Below are 16,258 nucleotides of genomic sequence, written 5' to 3'. Positions count from 1 at the left end.
CAATATGAGACATCAAACCCTGGTTTTCAGAGGGGCTGAGCATGCACTTTGAAGTAAAGTGGACAGCATAGTGGAGTAAAGAAGTTAATTTTTAAAAGGAATAAAATAAATAGATATCTAAGCTGGCTAGTTTCTTGTAGGCTTCACAGTGGAAGTGGGTGTCAAGGGGAGGCCAGCTCAACAGCATTTTGTGCCTTATCCAACAGTGCAATTAAGCGCATGAAGTATGACTACTCACATGGTTAAGATTAAGTATGTGGTTTTAATACCTTGCTGAACTGGTTCCTAAATCTGGCCAGAGCAATTTTCGTTTATATGGGGCCAGCCAGTGCAAGCTTCTTCTGGGAGCCTCTGCATTGGTAGGGTTGCCAGCTCCTCCAGAGGTTTAAGTGACATGGTAGCAAATTGGGGGGCGGTAAAAGTAGTGATATTCTTCCAAGCTCTGCCCACAGAATAAGCCTCACCCATCTGAGTCAACCAAAATGAGGTACTATTCATGGTAGATTGTGCAGAGATTCAAAATATGATTGTTCTATTCTCTGGGCTCCTCAAACTTGGTCCCCTTCAGCATGCTTTGAATGTGTCAATAGACTGTCCTGGGCTCCTCAAGCATGGCTTCCCCTTTGTGGTACTTAGATCCCCAGATATTCTCCTTGGGCTTGGCTCTTCCTTGGTGGGACTCAGATCCCTGCTTGGCCCCTTTAACTTGGGGGGGGGGGAAAAGAATAAGTGGACGTAGCTCCCAGACACCACCCACAGATAGTGCCAAAATTAAGTATCACTTTGAGGATATTGTAAGGATGTGATCTTTCCTCTCCTTGCTTGCATGCTTTCATGAGCAGGTAGCTAACAATGTTGACAATATCATTACTGGGCACCTGAGTTAATACCTCACTGAGATAAAGGGGCAGCGCACACCTCTCAGAGCTATTGTTTCAGACCCATTGCATCAGCTGATCTGAAAAATGTGATCTCAATGTTTCTTTGCTACCGTAACATTTAGGGCTAGTCTACACTGGCAACACTAAAATGCTGCCACGGCAGTGCTTTAACGTGCCGTGTGTGGTCACGGCGCAGTGCTGGAGCACTGTTTATACTGGCGCTTTACAGCGCTGCAGCTTGCTGCACTCAGGGGTGTGTTTTTTCACACCCCTGAGCAAGAAAGTTGCAGCGCTGTTAATTGCCAGTGTAGACAAGCCCTTAGAGACTTTTTAAAAAAAAAAAAATTAGGAGCTGAATTTTTGAAGCACATCATGGCAGTGTGAGAGGGCTACCAGTACACTGTACCATGGCATATTGGCTCAGTCTTAGCCCTGCTTGATAGTAACAACATCAGAAGGTGTCATAACATTGTCAACATTAGAACTCCCACTGGTGCAGATGAACTGGTGATCAGCTGGTATATTTTGCTAAGTTTCCCTAGAAAGCAGGTTACCTGAAAAGCAAAGGCTCTGGTTGCCAAGCCCAATTGTCCTGGCAATCCAGCTTTAGGGAATAGAGTCAGATGAATCCATGGAGCCTATGATAATGGTAGATAATCAGCTGACCATGGGCTGCCAGTGCAATGCTGTAACTAAGAGTGAATACAGTCCGTGGAGATAAAAGGATATATCAAGTAAGAGTAAGGAGGTGGTATTACCACTGTATATGACATAAATGAGACCATTACTGGAGTACTAGGTCCAGTTCTGATGTCCATATTTCAAAGAAGATGTCAAACAGTTGGAAGGGATTCAGCAAAGGGATATAAGAATGTAAGGTCTGTTTTCCAGACCCCAAATCAAAGAGAGACTTAAAAAGCTAAAGCTATTTCATTTATCCAAGAGAGAGTTAAGTGGTGACTTCGTCACACTCCACTAGTACCTCCATGGGGAAGAGAGTCAAATAGTAGATCTTTAATCTAGTAGAAAGAGCTAATGAGATCTAATTGCTGCAAGCTGAAGCTAGTCAAATTCAGACTAGAAATAACACGCTCATTTTAACAGATATCCTTATCTAGGGCTATGGTAGCGTCTCCATCACTTGGAGTCTTTAAATCAAGACTGGATATCTTTAAAAGATATGCTATAGCTCAAACAGATGTTACAGGCTTGATGCTCATATTGCTGTTTTGGCCTGTGTTAGATCATCATAATGGTTCCTTCGGGTCCTAAGTTTTATGAAACTATGGAGCTAATTGAGGAATCCCTTTGACATCTTATTGTGAGGGGCTAGTTCTTCACTTACTGAGTGATGTACTGCCAGCCACTAAAGAAGTTTAGGGAGGCAGAAACTCAAAGATTATTTGAGCATGCTTAAGCGGACATCTCTTATTATTTATTGTTTTATGAGAGCATCTAGAGGTTCTGCATGTGGTTCCACTTACTGCGATAGCATGGCACTGCAGGGCTTTTCATTGCTACCCCGCCCCCTACTTTAGCCCTTCATGGTTTATCTATACCTTCTGTGGCCTAGCCTTCTGGTCAGGTCGCCTTCTAGTTCAGCCCCTCTACCAGGGTAACAAGTCTAGCAAAAAGAAAAGGAGTACTTGTGGCACCTTAGAGACTAACCAATTTATTTGAGCATAAGCTTCCGTGAGCTACAGCTCAGCTCACGAAAGCTTATGCTCAAATAAATTGGTTAGTCTCTAAGGTGCCACAAGTACTCCTTTTCTTTTTGCGAATACAGACTAACACGGCTGTTACTCTGAAGTCTAGCAAATTCCATATAAACATCCAAACAAATGGGTCTTCTGCCCCTCTTGGACTACATTAATGTTCCCGTCTCTTCACCCCTAGTCCCAGGCCTGGCAGAGTTCTATTTTCCTTAAGCCAAGGACTGCATTTCAGGGCTTTCCTTGGAGACCCTCTTTTCCAGCAGGTTTCCCGTCTTCCCTCTCCAGGACCTCCAACAGCTTCTTGTAGGGATGTCTCCACTTCTTATAGGTCCTACTTCAGAACTTCCTACAGAAGCTCAACATACTCCTCATGGGCAGCGGGTATCATAAGCAGGGGTAGGCTGTGCCTTCCCAAACAGCCCAGCGTGGCCCTGCCCATGCTCCGCCCTTAGGCCAGGCCCCCTCCTGCAGTTCCCAGCGCTCTGCCTTGGGCATGGCAGTTCTTGCTGGGGCCACGCTGCCCGGAGCTAGCCGGGTTGCCCGACTGCTGGGAGTGCTGCCGCCTAGCGCGCTGGGGCTGGCCACACCATCCTGTCATCTGGAGCACCAGGCTATCCGCGCCACCCAGAGCACCGGGGCTGGGGTCCTGGCTACTTGGTGGGGGTGCTCTGGGTTCCTGCGGGAGAGGGAGGGGGCAGATGGAGAGGGGCAGTGCCTTGGGCACAAGGGGAGGGGCCGGGGCTAGCCTCCCCCAACAGCTGGGTCACCGGCCACCCATGATGCTCCTTGTAGTCCCTTTTCAGGCTATTTTCATCAGACCTTTACCCAAGAGAGGAAATTTTCTCATCTAGGACTTCCTGCTTAAGTGAGTTCTCCTCTTTTCCCTGTGTAGTTCTCTTTGATGCTTTCACAGCTGAGATCTAGTTATAATTAAGTCACCAGAGCAGGATCAGCTGGAGGGCAACTTCTACATCACAGGCAAGGCTGAGCCAAACTTCCTGGTAAAGGGCCAGCACCCTGTGACAGATCCCAATCATGACTCAGGCCCCATTGTGCTTGTGACACACTATACCTTGGGTGAGTGTCTTGTAACCTCCATATTCCTTATCTGTATATAATTGTGATATCATATAAAGCATGCCTTATAAGATATCAGGGGAAAAGTTATGATCTGCTGAAAGTCATTTCTCTATCCATATATGTATATCATTAATGCATATGAAGTTATGAGAATTGTGTTGTATGGTTGTCACTTGCTGTAAATTGGGGAATCAGAAAGATATTAGGTCCACAGAGGCAACAGCAAGGAAAGTAACCAACACCTGGGCGGGGTGTCAAACAACCCAACAACAGCCATTGTCCAGGGAGGGAGCTACAATTCAGTGACTCACTTGCATGAGGCCACACCAAGGGAATTGCTCAACCTTGCCTGGAGACTTAGCAATGCCCCCAGACATGCCTGGAGTTGTGTTCTCCAAGCAAATGGGACTGAGGGTATAAAAACAGAACACAGGGGCCTCATGCTTGGCCTTTCTCCTGCCCACACCTATGCTGTAAGCAACTAAGACACTCAGAAGAAGACTAAAGACTCCAACAGAGGAGGCTCGCCCATGTTTAAGGGACAAACCTATATATTAAGGACTGCAATATCCAGTGGGGTGAGAAAAACTGCTTAATCTAGATGTGGCCCAGTCTAATAGGGTTGAGAGTTTAGACTGCGGTGTTTATATTTTCTTTTCTTTTAGTAACTAACTCTGACTTTTTGCTTATCTTTTGTAGTCAGTAAATTTAACTGTTTATCTTTACCAGTGACTTTGCCTGAAGTGTGTGGTAAATCTGCTCAGGTTACAAAGGCTGGTGTATATCCACTTTCCATTGATGAAGTAGTGAACCAATTAATAAATTTGCACTGCTCGTCTTGAGCAGGGCAAGATGGTATATTCCTGAGGTACAGTGATAGGATCTGGGGGGATTTGGCTATGGTGCCTTTCCTTGTGTGATTCATGAGTGGCTCTGGGAGCATTCATGCAATCAAGCTGGGTGTGGGGTCTCCCCATGCGGTTGTGCTGAGTGATAACAGCACCTGTAGGGCGTTGCTGCTGGTCACTAGCAAGGCACTGTGAGAGACAACCCAGGCTGGAGAGAGTTCAGGGGGCACAGTGATCCCACAGTCCCAAGCTGCACCCCAGCGATCCCCATCACAGTTCTAACCCTTGTACAAACATGTAGTAAGAGACAGCCCCAGCCCTGAAGAGCTGTTCAAGACAGATCAGCAAAGCAGTCTTTTATATCAATAATTGGAGTTTATTTCTCCTTGAAAGAATTGATAGAGCCCAAAAATTGAGTGAGGAGCTCTATCTCACTGACCTTAGGAACTAACCATCTGTCAGGAAGAGAAAAAAATGGATTGAGGGGAGGGATAGGAATAACTATAGATAGATGTGGTTCCTTTAATGCGGTAATGATGGCTCAGAAACCCTTTAAATGAATATGCACTAGCAAATGTTTAACCTTTAGGTTTAGTTTGTGTTTATGTTCCAAACAAACATAATTAGGGAAGCTTAAATATTTATGTGAACCCAATCGTTCCCCCTCTGAATGTTAAGCATACGTTTACATGCTTATTATGTCTAATACCAGAAAGTTCAACGTTTCTCATGTTTATGTGTAATTTGCACTTTGGCATTCATGTTTTTTAAATACCACATTGAACAGTATATTTAAATAGGCAAACAACATCTACCAATGCTTCTTTCCTGCAGAAGATGCTTAATGGGCTAACTAGCAGGTTTGAAAACCTCCCTCCTTGTCCCTTACAAAACCGCACAGCCAGATCTTGCCCTAGACCAAATGGTGCCCCAGGCAAGGAGTGTCTTTTGCGCACACACCCCTTCCATTTATTAAACTTTTGAATACCTTATTTTTTCTACACCACCCCAAGCCCAGCGTCCCTTCAAGCCCAGCACCCCAGGAGGTCACCTGGGTCGCCTGCCCCTAAATCCAGCCCTGCCCACAGCCCAGCTTAAATGTTTGAGGTGGGGGTTGGAGAAGAGATGTATCCTTATGAGCAATAACATCTTACTTGGCCACAGGAATCTCTTGTATGTATTTAAATATGTCCTGTTAGTTTGGCATTTTCAGGTTGAATGCAAGATTGCTACGAAGAGGTTAATAAACTGTGGCTAAACAAGTTAGTTTGCACTGTGGCTATTGCAGCAAATTTGTAGGACATCAGTTAGTATAAACATTTCTGTTACCACTGAGATTTTACCTCTGTACAGAAAAGCGGTAGTTCAAAGTACACTATCAAAGTCAGTTATTAACAAGGAGTCAGGTAACAGGCATTTTGACATTGCATTTTTTTTACATCAGCAAAGAACGTGCTGAATGAGGCATTTCAAGGGCCCAATCCAACAATCTTATCTGGGAGCTTGGACCACTCATTTTAATGGAACTTTGCGGGATTGGGGCCAAAGCTTGTCATATACCAACATTCCATCAGTAGGCCTTGAGAGGCCGATGCAATACTGATGAAAACCAAGCCACATCGGCCTTATTGCACTTTCTCTTTTCTTTACATTTATTTTTAGGGATTTGTTTCTAGTGAAAGAAAATAGTAGCTGGAAATATGGAACAAGAGTAGCGATAACTGAGGGAGGAGAGTGACGCAGTTATTTCCTGAAAGATCTGGAGTTCCTTAAATCAAAATGTTGTACAATAAGGCCCTGATCCTAGCACTTGTTAAGACACAGAATCCAGTCTCAGCATGTAGTGGGCTCTGTGGAAAACCTCAAAGGATTTTTTTATTGTGTATAACTAAATCATGGACTAGTTGGCACAGGAAAGGGGAACACAGATTCATTTTTCCTCTGGAAAAAACCTACTATTGGCTAGGTCAGGATTCCATGGGGATGGCTGAAGGGATGTACTTATGTAGTACTGCACTTTGTGGCTTCTTTCAGCAGTTGCAGTGTTCCTCCAACTAGTGCTGTCTAGACTCGCCTGCTAGGAAGCTGGATAACTTGTTTAACCCATGGGCCCTCACTTTGCACAAGAGGTGGTGCATAGGTCATCAGTACATTTCAGGGTTGTCTTAAGCACTTCAGAGAATTCCTGTCCTGCTACTTGCATAAGAAAAGAGGCTCCTTGTGCCCTTTCCACACCTGAACAGCATAGGGCAGGATTTAGTCCAAAATAAGAAAAAGGAGTACTTGTGGCACCTTAGAGACTAACAAATTTATCTGAGCATAAGCTTTCGTGAGCTCACGAAAGCTTATGCTCAGATAAATTTGTTAGTCTCTAAGGTGCCACAAGTACTCCTTTTTCTTTTTGCGGATACAGACTAACACAGCTGCTACTCTGAAATCCATAGTAAGAGTGAGCAAGAGACCATGAAACAGAGGAGTCACTTCTGTTAAGTGTGACAGTTCATAAGACAATATCTTGTTTGTATAAACTTCCATCCCCATGTTAGACCATTTATTTATAGTACATTTTGTCTCACTTTAACAAAAACAATATAAATTAATTGTAGGTGCTGGCCTGACATCTGGTGGCCGAGACAGCTGTAGCAACACTCAGAAAGCTTCAAGACTAGAAGCTACTTGCAAGTTTGGCAGATGTGAGGTATGGCATTAAGTGATGTGACCTACAATTATAAAATAGAAAAAGCAGCACTTTACTTTGAAACCCGGGTCTTTCCACATGTCTGCTGCACCATTTAAATACCTACACATAATTTCCTTTTGCTAACCATGGTGCATTTTTTTTATTCTGCTTTTACTACTAGTGCAATGTGAGTGCTAAAAGGGTAGGCAACCCTCTCAAAAGCCTGTCCAAAAAGAGCATGACTTCAGGGCGCTATGGGCACAGAGTCTGTCCATGCAGAGAGCAGCTTGCTGGGTCGGGGCCTAAAACATAGCATCTGAAACCCTCTGTATCTAAGGGACAGCCAAAGTGTAAGAAGGCAAACAGACAGAGAGAAGGTAAGTGATTTATAAGTCACACAGCAGGTCAGTTGTAGAGCCAGGAATAGAACCTATATCCCCATAGTCAGGGCTGACCTTAGGGATGAGCGGGCTGGCCCCCCACAGGGCGTGGTACTCAAAAGAGCACCATGCTGGTGCCTCCCACCCACTTGACCTGCCCACAGCTAGTAGGGCTTAGAGGTAGTCAGGCAGGTGCAAGCAGTGTCTGGAGAGGAGGAATGGACCAAGCTGCAGGGGGCAGATGGACCAGCCAGGTAACTCCTCTGAAGTGGGGGTGCCCCTCCACCCCTACTGCCCTGCTCCATTGCCATCTACAGCCACTGCTGGTCCTGTCCCACTCCACCCAACCATGGAGCAGCCCCAGCCAATCTCAGACCTGGAGCCTGCCTTCTGTGCACTGTGCAGGGCGGGGGCGCTGATGTCAGGGCGTCCCCTTCCTTCCACCTGCATACCTGGTCTCCGGTGGGTGTTGGGGGGAGCATATCTGTCCTGGTGCCTCTGGGTGCAGAGTGGAAGCTACCGACCCTGCTGTTCAGGCTTCTGAATGCTCTTCTTAAAGAGACTGCATGCTGACACACTCAGGCACACACACCCCAACACATACACTCCCCCACTCTCATTCTCTCGCACACAGCACAACACACACACACACTCCATCCAATGCTCAGAGCTGGGTGCCTGGTCAGCACTGGCCGCCCAGCCGGTGCTCAATTTGTATTGAAAGAGAGCCCTGGAACAAATTAAGCAGTGGGGCCTGGAGATGATGGGAGGTGGGGGAGAGTTGTGGAGGTCAGGGGGAATGGGGTGCCAAACTAAAAGTTTGTCCAGGCTGCCATTTTACCTAAGGCTGGCCCTGCCCACAGTGCCAACCCTCTGATCTGTCCACTAAGCTATACTGCCTCTATTAGTCAGTAGACAGCCTGTGTAATTGATTTCCTGGCTCAGGGTCTGTGATCATGCTGCCTGGATAGGCCATGCTTAGAATGCCAACTCAGGGCAGGCTGCAAGAAATAGGGCAGACAATCCCGAAAACTGGTGGTTTATTCTATAATTAGATTCACCAAGCCAGTAGCAAAACAGCTTCTGTAATACCACACTGGTTAACCAGAAGTCAAATACTGTCCCCTTTAGGCAATCCAGCCCTCTGCTCCTATCTAGACAGCCAAGTCTAATATAGTGAGGGGTTACTGAAAACCTTATTTGCCATACTTAAAGTTCTGCCAGTTCCCAAAGGCACAGACACATTGCCCATCTCAATGAATATTTCAGATCTCGCCCAAATACACGCTTACAGCCAATCCTAAATCTAAGTTTTATTAATAAAAGAAAGTTATATATGGTTAAGAGATCAATATACTTACAAATGTGTGTAAAGCCCTTGGTCAGTTTCATAGCAAAGATGATGAGGCTGCTGATTTGTAAAAGTCTTTCTGGAATCAATTTAAAAGGCTATACTCCAATAGGCAGTCTAGGTGTAGAATTTGTTCAAATTCTTCCATAGAATTCCAGGATAAATACAAAGTAAACCTGGATTGTGGCTTAGTCTTGTTGCTAAGTAAGCCATCCTGTGGCTTAGTCTTTCCCTGTCAAAGTTTAAGTAGATCTGAGATAAAAAGGATCAGGCTAGAAGATTCTTTTATAGTTGAAGCAAACTGGACACTCACAGGTAACTCCACCATGTGGGCTTTGATGAAAGCAAGCTGACAGTTTGATCTCTACCTAATGGGTCCTTTCTCAGACAATACAGTTAGCAGTAGCCATTCAAACTATCGAAACAGTTGACAGGTATTTTACGGTGTGAAATCACAAGTTTCAAAGAGAAATGAGGACATATTATTACTCCACAAGCTCCATCTAGATGTTAATAGATCTTTTTGATCTCTGAGTCTATAGAATTGAGTAATAAAGAATCATAAGACAGGAACAGGATTTAGTGTTTGCAAGCTAACTAGATCACATTGTTAAACTTCCAACAAAAGATACAGGTAAACACGTAAAACTACATGTAGCAACTATTCTTTGATTCTTAACAATACAAAGTAATGGGTTGGAGATTATTAGCCTGATTAACATTTCTTTGATATCCACACACAAGTAAATTGTGTGGTTTCAACTGTAAGGTAATGTAAATTGTTATCCATCATACACAGGTTGGCTGTTCTGTCAGCGTCATAGAGTCTTAGTGAAAACCCTGACATTTTCAAATTAGGATTTTCAGACATTTGTTCAGAGGAGGATTGTTTTTTCCTTAATCAAAACATGTAAAATGAATTTTTTTGTTTTCTTGGAAAACTGGCCATTCTGAAGAAAGTAAAAATGTCCAGCCTGCGATTTGGGGGTGGGTGGGAAAGGAGGCAAAGTTTTCAATTTTTGGTTAAAACTGTGTGAACATTTGTTTTTTAGCACTTTGGCTCATTTCATATTGAAATCTCCCCAGGACTTTGACACATCACCACCCTACATATTACCTAATTAATAGTGATTTTAACATGGTATTGCCATTCGTTGTATTAATTATACAGTGTACACTTGGTATAACGTATTGTGTGCGTTATTTTACTTACTACTGCGCATTTAATTTTAACATGATTCACTTTATGCATTATTTTAATACTAATGTCATTCCCTGAATGTGTGTTTCTTATGCGTGTCCTGCTTGTCTCTGCATTGATGGTCATGACCAGGGCCGGCTCCAGCTGTTGGGGCGGCGGCAATTCGGCGGCGGCTGCTTGGGGCGGCAAAATTGCTAGAGCCGCCCCTGGTCGTGACCCCTCGGCTATGGGGGCTCCCGGGGAGCTGGGCGGGTGGCTCAGTCTGTGCATTGGCTGCAGCAGCCGCAGCGCCCAGCAGGTGGCAGCACGAAGCGCCCAGGGGCTGCTGATTGTCCCTGCCCGCAGCCCGTAGCGTGGCGAGTGGGCGCTGTGGACTGTGCCCTGCCCGGCTGCGGCCCTGCTCCCCCGGCGGCGCCCGGCCATGGCCTCCGGCAGCGCCATCCAGATCCCCAGCCGCCTGCCGCTGCTGCTCACCCACGAGGGGGTCCTGCTGCCTGGCTCCACCATGCGCAGCAGCGTGGACTCGCCGCGGAACATGCAGCTGGTGCGGAGCCGGCTGCTGAAGGGCACCTCGCTGAAGAGCACCATCATCGGGGTGATCCCCAACACCAGCGACCCCGCCTCCGACTGCGACGAGCTGCCTTCCCTGCACCGGTGAGGGCCCCGGCCGGGCCCCCCAGATCCCCCCTCTGCCCGGCCGGGCCCCCCAGGTCCCCCCCCCCGCCTCTTCCCCTGCCCGCCCGGTCCCCCTCTACCTCATACACCCTGCCCGGCGGGGCTCCAACATCCTCTCCCTGTCTTTCTTCTCCTGCCATGCACCCCCTGCCCAGCCGGGCATCCCCTGCCCTGCTGCCGCGGCCGCACACTTCCTGCCCGGCCTGTACCAGGCTCTCTCCTTCCCTGCCCTCGCCGCCGCCACCTGGGTACCCTATTTCCTGCCTTCTCCCCACCACACTCACTCCTTCCAGGCTACCACCATCCTCAACCCCTGCCTCCTTCACCCACGCACCCTCTGTCCGGGCCTCCTTGCCCCAGGCCTGGTCCCCCACCTGGTGCCCCTTACACTACTACTGGTTGGAAAGAGAATGGCAAAATATTAGAGGAGGGATAGAAGAACATAAAATCATTATTTTTTTTCAACTGAAACTTGCAAAAAATTAATCCTGGGTCATTGAAAGAATATGGTGTTTATTTGTGACTTATTCTTATTCAAATGAGTAATGTGATTGGAATGGATCCTGCAAACACTTACACACCTGAATACTTTAGTTACATGAGTTGTCTCATGAGCAAAATAGGTTGCATCCATTGGGACGACTTGTACATAAGTGTAAGGTGTATATAGCCCATTGATATCAATGGGCCTACTCCCACTTTTTTGTTGCAGGAGCCAACGTTTTGTTTTAATCTGTTCCGTAAATGTAACTTTACAGACAATTTTAAGTTACTTAAGTCACTTATACCAGTGTAATTACATTGACCTGAAATGGAGTAGCACCTGACTTACAATAGTGTGTGATTGTACTAAGGCCCAGACTCCCTCTCAAAGAACTTAAATATTAAAATGCAACACCTCAGTCTTCCAAATTCTTACTCACACAAGTAAATTTAAAGCACATGAGTTCCCACTGAGTTCAGTTGGACTCATTCATAAAGTTATACGTGTATGCAGGTTTGGGCCCTAAATTATGTTTATTGTGGTTAGCTTTGTTTCTTGAGGTTTCGGTTTGATTTCTTTTTAATGCAGTATGAATTTTTGATATATAAATGTTGGAAGTAAATTAGTTTGATTGTTGGGGTAAAATGCTCAGCTGAATGCTTGCAAATAACATGAATTTTTGGAATGTTTTCAGGATTGGCACTGCTGCACTGGCAGTTCAGGTGGTTGGCAGCAACTGGCCTAAACCACATTACACCTTGCTAATTACTGGCCTCTGCAGATTTCAAATCTTGCAATTGCTCAAAGAAAAACCATATCCCATTGCTGAGGTCGAACAGTTGGACCGACTCGAACGATTTACCAACCAGACTAAATCTGAGGAGGAATTGGGAGAGCTGTCAGAAGAGTTCTACAAATATGCAGTACAGGTTAGTTGCTTTAATATTTTAGAACAGCGGTTCTCCAACTGTGGGTTGGGACCCCATTTTAATGGGGTTGCCAGTGCTGACTGAGGTTACAGGCCTCCTGCCTGGAGCTGAAGCCCTTTGGCTTTGCCCCCGGCCCCCTGGCCTGGGGAGATGGAGCTTTGGCTCCCCCTCCATCCCCCCCAGGATGGTGGGACTTGGGTGGGCTCAAGCTTCGGTCCCCCCTCATGGGGTTGTGCAGTAATTTTTGTTGTCAGAAGGGGGTTGCGGTGCAATGAAGTTTGAAGACCCCTGTTCTAGAACTGTTTTTGTTTATATTTAGTAAGTTTGTATTTTGAGTACTGCCTTGTCCTTAAATCGGGGTCTCAAACTCCCAGCCCACGGGCCATCTGCGGCCTGAGAACCTCTCCAGTGTGGCCCTCCGGGCTCCAGCAATTTTGGGGCCGGGTCTCTCCCTTGGCCCTGCTGCTGACCCTGGGTGCTCCCCATACCCGCCCGGGGCCCCGCCCACCACCAGCAGCATAGTACTGCGGAGCTGAGCAACTTCCTGTGCACTCGCTCCAGTGGCTGTCGGCCCCTCCCTAAGCCTTAGGCAGGTGGCGGGCGGAGTTTGGGGGGGCGGGTTCTGGGCAACATGAGTGACGTTGGCCCTCTGGGAGGATTTGAGGACTGGCATTGGCCCTAAGGTACATTGAATTTGAGACCCCTGCCTTAAACCCTCTTGCTATTTGGTTTGAAAGATCCTATATGCTAAGATCCTGATCCTATTCTGAGTTCCATGTGGGAACATCCTGTGCTATGCACAGTTTGTTACAAGATTTGGGACTAGGTCATTTACTAGGAAATAGCAACGCCTGTGTTATCTCATGACAAAATCACAGACTTTCTTGAACATTAAGTAGGCCTAGCCCTTATTCACTACTTGGGCCCAGATTCACAAAGGAACTTAGGTGTGGCGATACATCACCATGCCTAACTAAAAGGTGCTTAGAAAATCACTGGGGCTCTCTAAGCCTGAGTTTAAATGCTCAGGCTTCCTATACAACGAATGGAAGGAGATGGTTCTCTTATTTTAAGGCACCAAATACAGCTACAACAACACTTCATACTCAGAATAAATAGGATTAACAAGGGCCAGCATGCTAGGTGGCTCCCTGGCTGAGCTAGCTGATGTAAGATGCCAAAGAGAGGGCATCTCTCTGTCTCTCTCAGAGAGGTCATTGCCTAAATCCAGGCTGCAGGGAGGCATCTGCCTCTGCTTGAGCTTCTTAGCTAAAAACCCTCTCTTGATGTGGGAGAGCCCTGTTCAAGTCCCCTGTCCACCTGTGGGGGAGAAGAGATTTGAACAGTGGTCTCTCATTTCTCAGTTGAGTGGCCTAGCCAGTCCACTGTGGAATATTCTGATGTGGGGCTCCCTTAGTCTCTACTGTGACTAAATAATGAAAGAATCATTGGGCCAGAGAGAGATGGAGAAAGAGAAAAAGCATGAGAATGAGTTTGCAGCCTGGTGGTTAGAGCACTCACTGGCAGGTGGGAGACCCAGGGTCCGGTTTTCCTGTTCCAGTGACTCTTAAACTATTTATCCACAATGGACCGGCTTCAATAGGAAAGACTGAGGAAGCCCCACATCACAAAATCCTACAGCCCAGTGGTTAGGGCACTCAACTGAGAGGTGGCAGATCCCTGTTCAGATCCATGCTCCCCGCAGGTAGAGCGGGACTTGAGCCAGGGGTCTTCCTTGACCCAGGTGAGTACCCTGACAACTGGTCTAAAAGTTATGAGGGAGGTCCTCCTTCTTCCCCCACCAGCTGTTGCGTGTTAGCTCTGCTGCGGGATCCGGCCTGGGTCTCACAGGCAATTGAGGCAGAGGAACACCATCTTTCCCTGATTCATGCATTGCTGTGGGGCGTAGGTGTTTGGATACCTGGATGGGAGCTGCACTGCACATATGCACAGGCAGAAACATAGACACCGGGAGAACTTTTGCTGCAAAAATGTAGGTGCCTACAGGGTTTGGCGGCAGCTAAGTGTGGGTTTTATGAATCCCAGTGGGGTTTGATTCTGGGAGTGAAGAGATAAAGTCCTTTGGTGAATCTAGGCCTTGGATCAGACATAGCTAAGGAAAACTTGGACACTGCAAAAAAAGATGTTGGCTAGATTAGTGTTCAGAGGCACTAGGTTGCTGGAGGTGCTGTCTTTGGAATGGAATGTGATAACAGAGGTTCACAGCTGGTGGTATTAAAGTGTGGTTCTTTCCTGGAAAGTAATGAAAAATGGCATTGTGGGGTTCCATATTCATTGTTTTACACAGATTTCCATATCTAATTTCCTCTGAGAGTCAAGCAGGGTTCTTTCCATCTCCTGCATCATTCAAGTAATAAAAGAACTCTAAGCCAAATTGCAACTGAATAGTCATGTTGTCTTCAGATTAGGCCTTGGTGAAGGGCTGATTTCCACAGGTGGCACTGACAGTATAAAATGGGTGGTTATTTTTTAATTATTGTTTTTACGTTTGTGGGCACCATGGGAGAAGTGTTTGGTAGAAGAATTTGAATGAAGTGAGTGGTGGTGTCTTAGCAGACTCCATTTACAGAAGGGGAAAAAGTATGTTGAGTGGGTTTGTTGAAAGAAAAATAAATAAATTGGAAAAACTAAATAGAAGAAAAAGACTTAGCTTAACTTCTCCCCCAGCTTGCAACAACTTCCTATAGGTTGCACTAGGAGCACTGGGATCTAAAGTGTTTTTTGCTTATCCCAAAAATGGGAGAATTGGTTTTGTTTTCTTGTCCATGATCATTCTAGATTTTGACATCAAGTCTAGCAAACAGATACTGTCGACATTTAAAAATGTTTTATATCTGTGTGCTACAGCATGTCTTTTTGAGCCTTTCTATGAGCTCTGCTAAAAGAAAAGGATATGTTTGAGCAGGCATATTGAGCCCTGGGCATACTGAAGTCAGCAGTGACTCACATTGCTCTATGGCAACCCCTCCAACCCCATCCTCTACAGTCTTGACTGGCTGCCAGGGAAGTCTTCTCTTGACTAGTTCTGCTGGACTTCAGCAGCTGAAGCTTACTCCCACCAACCTACCTTTAGATGCTCCAGATTCATAGAACTATTGAAAATATTTTAAGATTGACTTGTTTTTTTTCCCTTGGTTTATTCCCTCATGATGTAATCCTCCTCCTCATTTGAAAATCTAGGATGGAAACATGGATAGAAATGACTGGAAGGTAGAGAAGGAAAGTATTGTTTTAAAAGAGGCGGGGTGTGGATCTTGGACACATGGCTAGAAGAAGCAGACGAGCAGAAAGAAAAGAGCAGAACTAAACATGTAGTCTTTCACCTCCCAAAATTATGCAATAACAAGACACATGATATACTTCACTTGCTTGTATGTTTATCCCTTTCCTCTGTTTAATTTTTTACTGAATTTAGATTGTAAACTCTCTGAGGCGGGGACTGTGTCTTCTTTGTATTCTGTGAAGGAGCCTACTACACTTCCAGACACTGGATAAATAATAAATCTTTGATAGTAAAGCTGTAGAATCAATTTCTGTTCTTATGCCAACCCTGTTGGTAGCATATGCATAATGTCTTGCAAAAGGTGTGGTGGTGATGGTGGTGGTGGTGTTGATGATGCTGGTCATCTTGATTTCAAGGACGACATTGACAATCCTAGTTTGTACTAATGGGTCTTTGGGTGATTCCATAGATCGATTCAAGAAGAACAGAATTTACCACACTGGCCACAGTCATTTGCCTAGTTGTAGTGCGTGAGTTGCACACTGTTTTTATGCCTGGCTCTGTATTTCCAGCTGCTCAACAGAATTCTTCTCAAAGTCATGGACATGCATCCTTGTTGCATGGTACCATGCAATACGATCAATCGCCAGTTGCTCAAAGGTCGAGTCAGAAATTTTTGTTCGCACAGATTTTATTTCAGGGTGTCTTTGAAGCATTTCATTGGCCCTTCATGCTTACGATTGCCAGAGCTTAATTTGGTATACAAGAATTGTTTTGATAAATGGGTCTC

General features: G+C 45.8%; 1 protein-coding gene and 1 long non-coding RNA gene across 8 annotated transcripts in view; both read left to right on the top strand.

Moving 5' to 3' along the window:
- LOC140896246 (uncharacterized) overlaps positions 1-7,217 on the top strand; it is a 58,269-nt gene extending 51,052 nt beyond the window's left edge. For all 4 annotated transcript variants that reach the window (XR_013634495.1, XR_013634494.1, XR_013634493.1 and 1 more), the window contains one exon: positions 7,131-7,217. This is a non-coding gene — a long non-coding RNA (uncharacterized LOC140896246). The remainder of the gene's footprint in view (positions 1-7,130) is intronic.
- A 3,247-nt stretch (positions 7,218-10,464) lies between these two features.
- Positions 10,465-16,258, top strand: part of LONP2 (lon peptidase 2, peroxisomal) — a 114,595-nt gene continuing 108,801 nt past the window's right edge. For all 4 annotated transcript variants that reach the window (XR_012154484.2, XR_012154483.2, XM_073307718.2 and 1 more), the window contains exons 1-2: positions 10,465-10,790; positions 11,990-12,224. Coding sequence is in view for 2 of the 4 variants with exons in the window: in XM_073307718.2 (XP_073163819.1) it covers positions 10,558-10,790; positions 11,990-12,224 (468 nt within the window). In the remaining 2 variants the exon portion in view is untranslated. The remainder of the gene's footprint in view (positions 10,791-11,989; positions 12,225-16,258) is intronic.

This window comes from Lepidochelys kempii, chromosome 12 (assembly GCF_965140285.1).
Source record: "Lepidochelys kempii isolate rLepKem1 chromosome 12, rLepKem1.hap1, whole genome shotgun sequence".
NCBI lineage: Eukaryota > Metazoa > Chordata > Testudines > Cheloniidae > Lepidochelys > Lepidochelys kempii.
The sequence above is the reverse complement of the archived record's forward strand: the minus strand, read 5'-3'. Positions and strand labels throughout refer to the sequence as shown.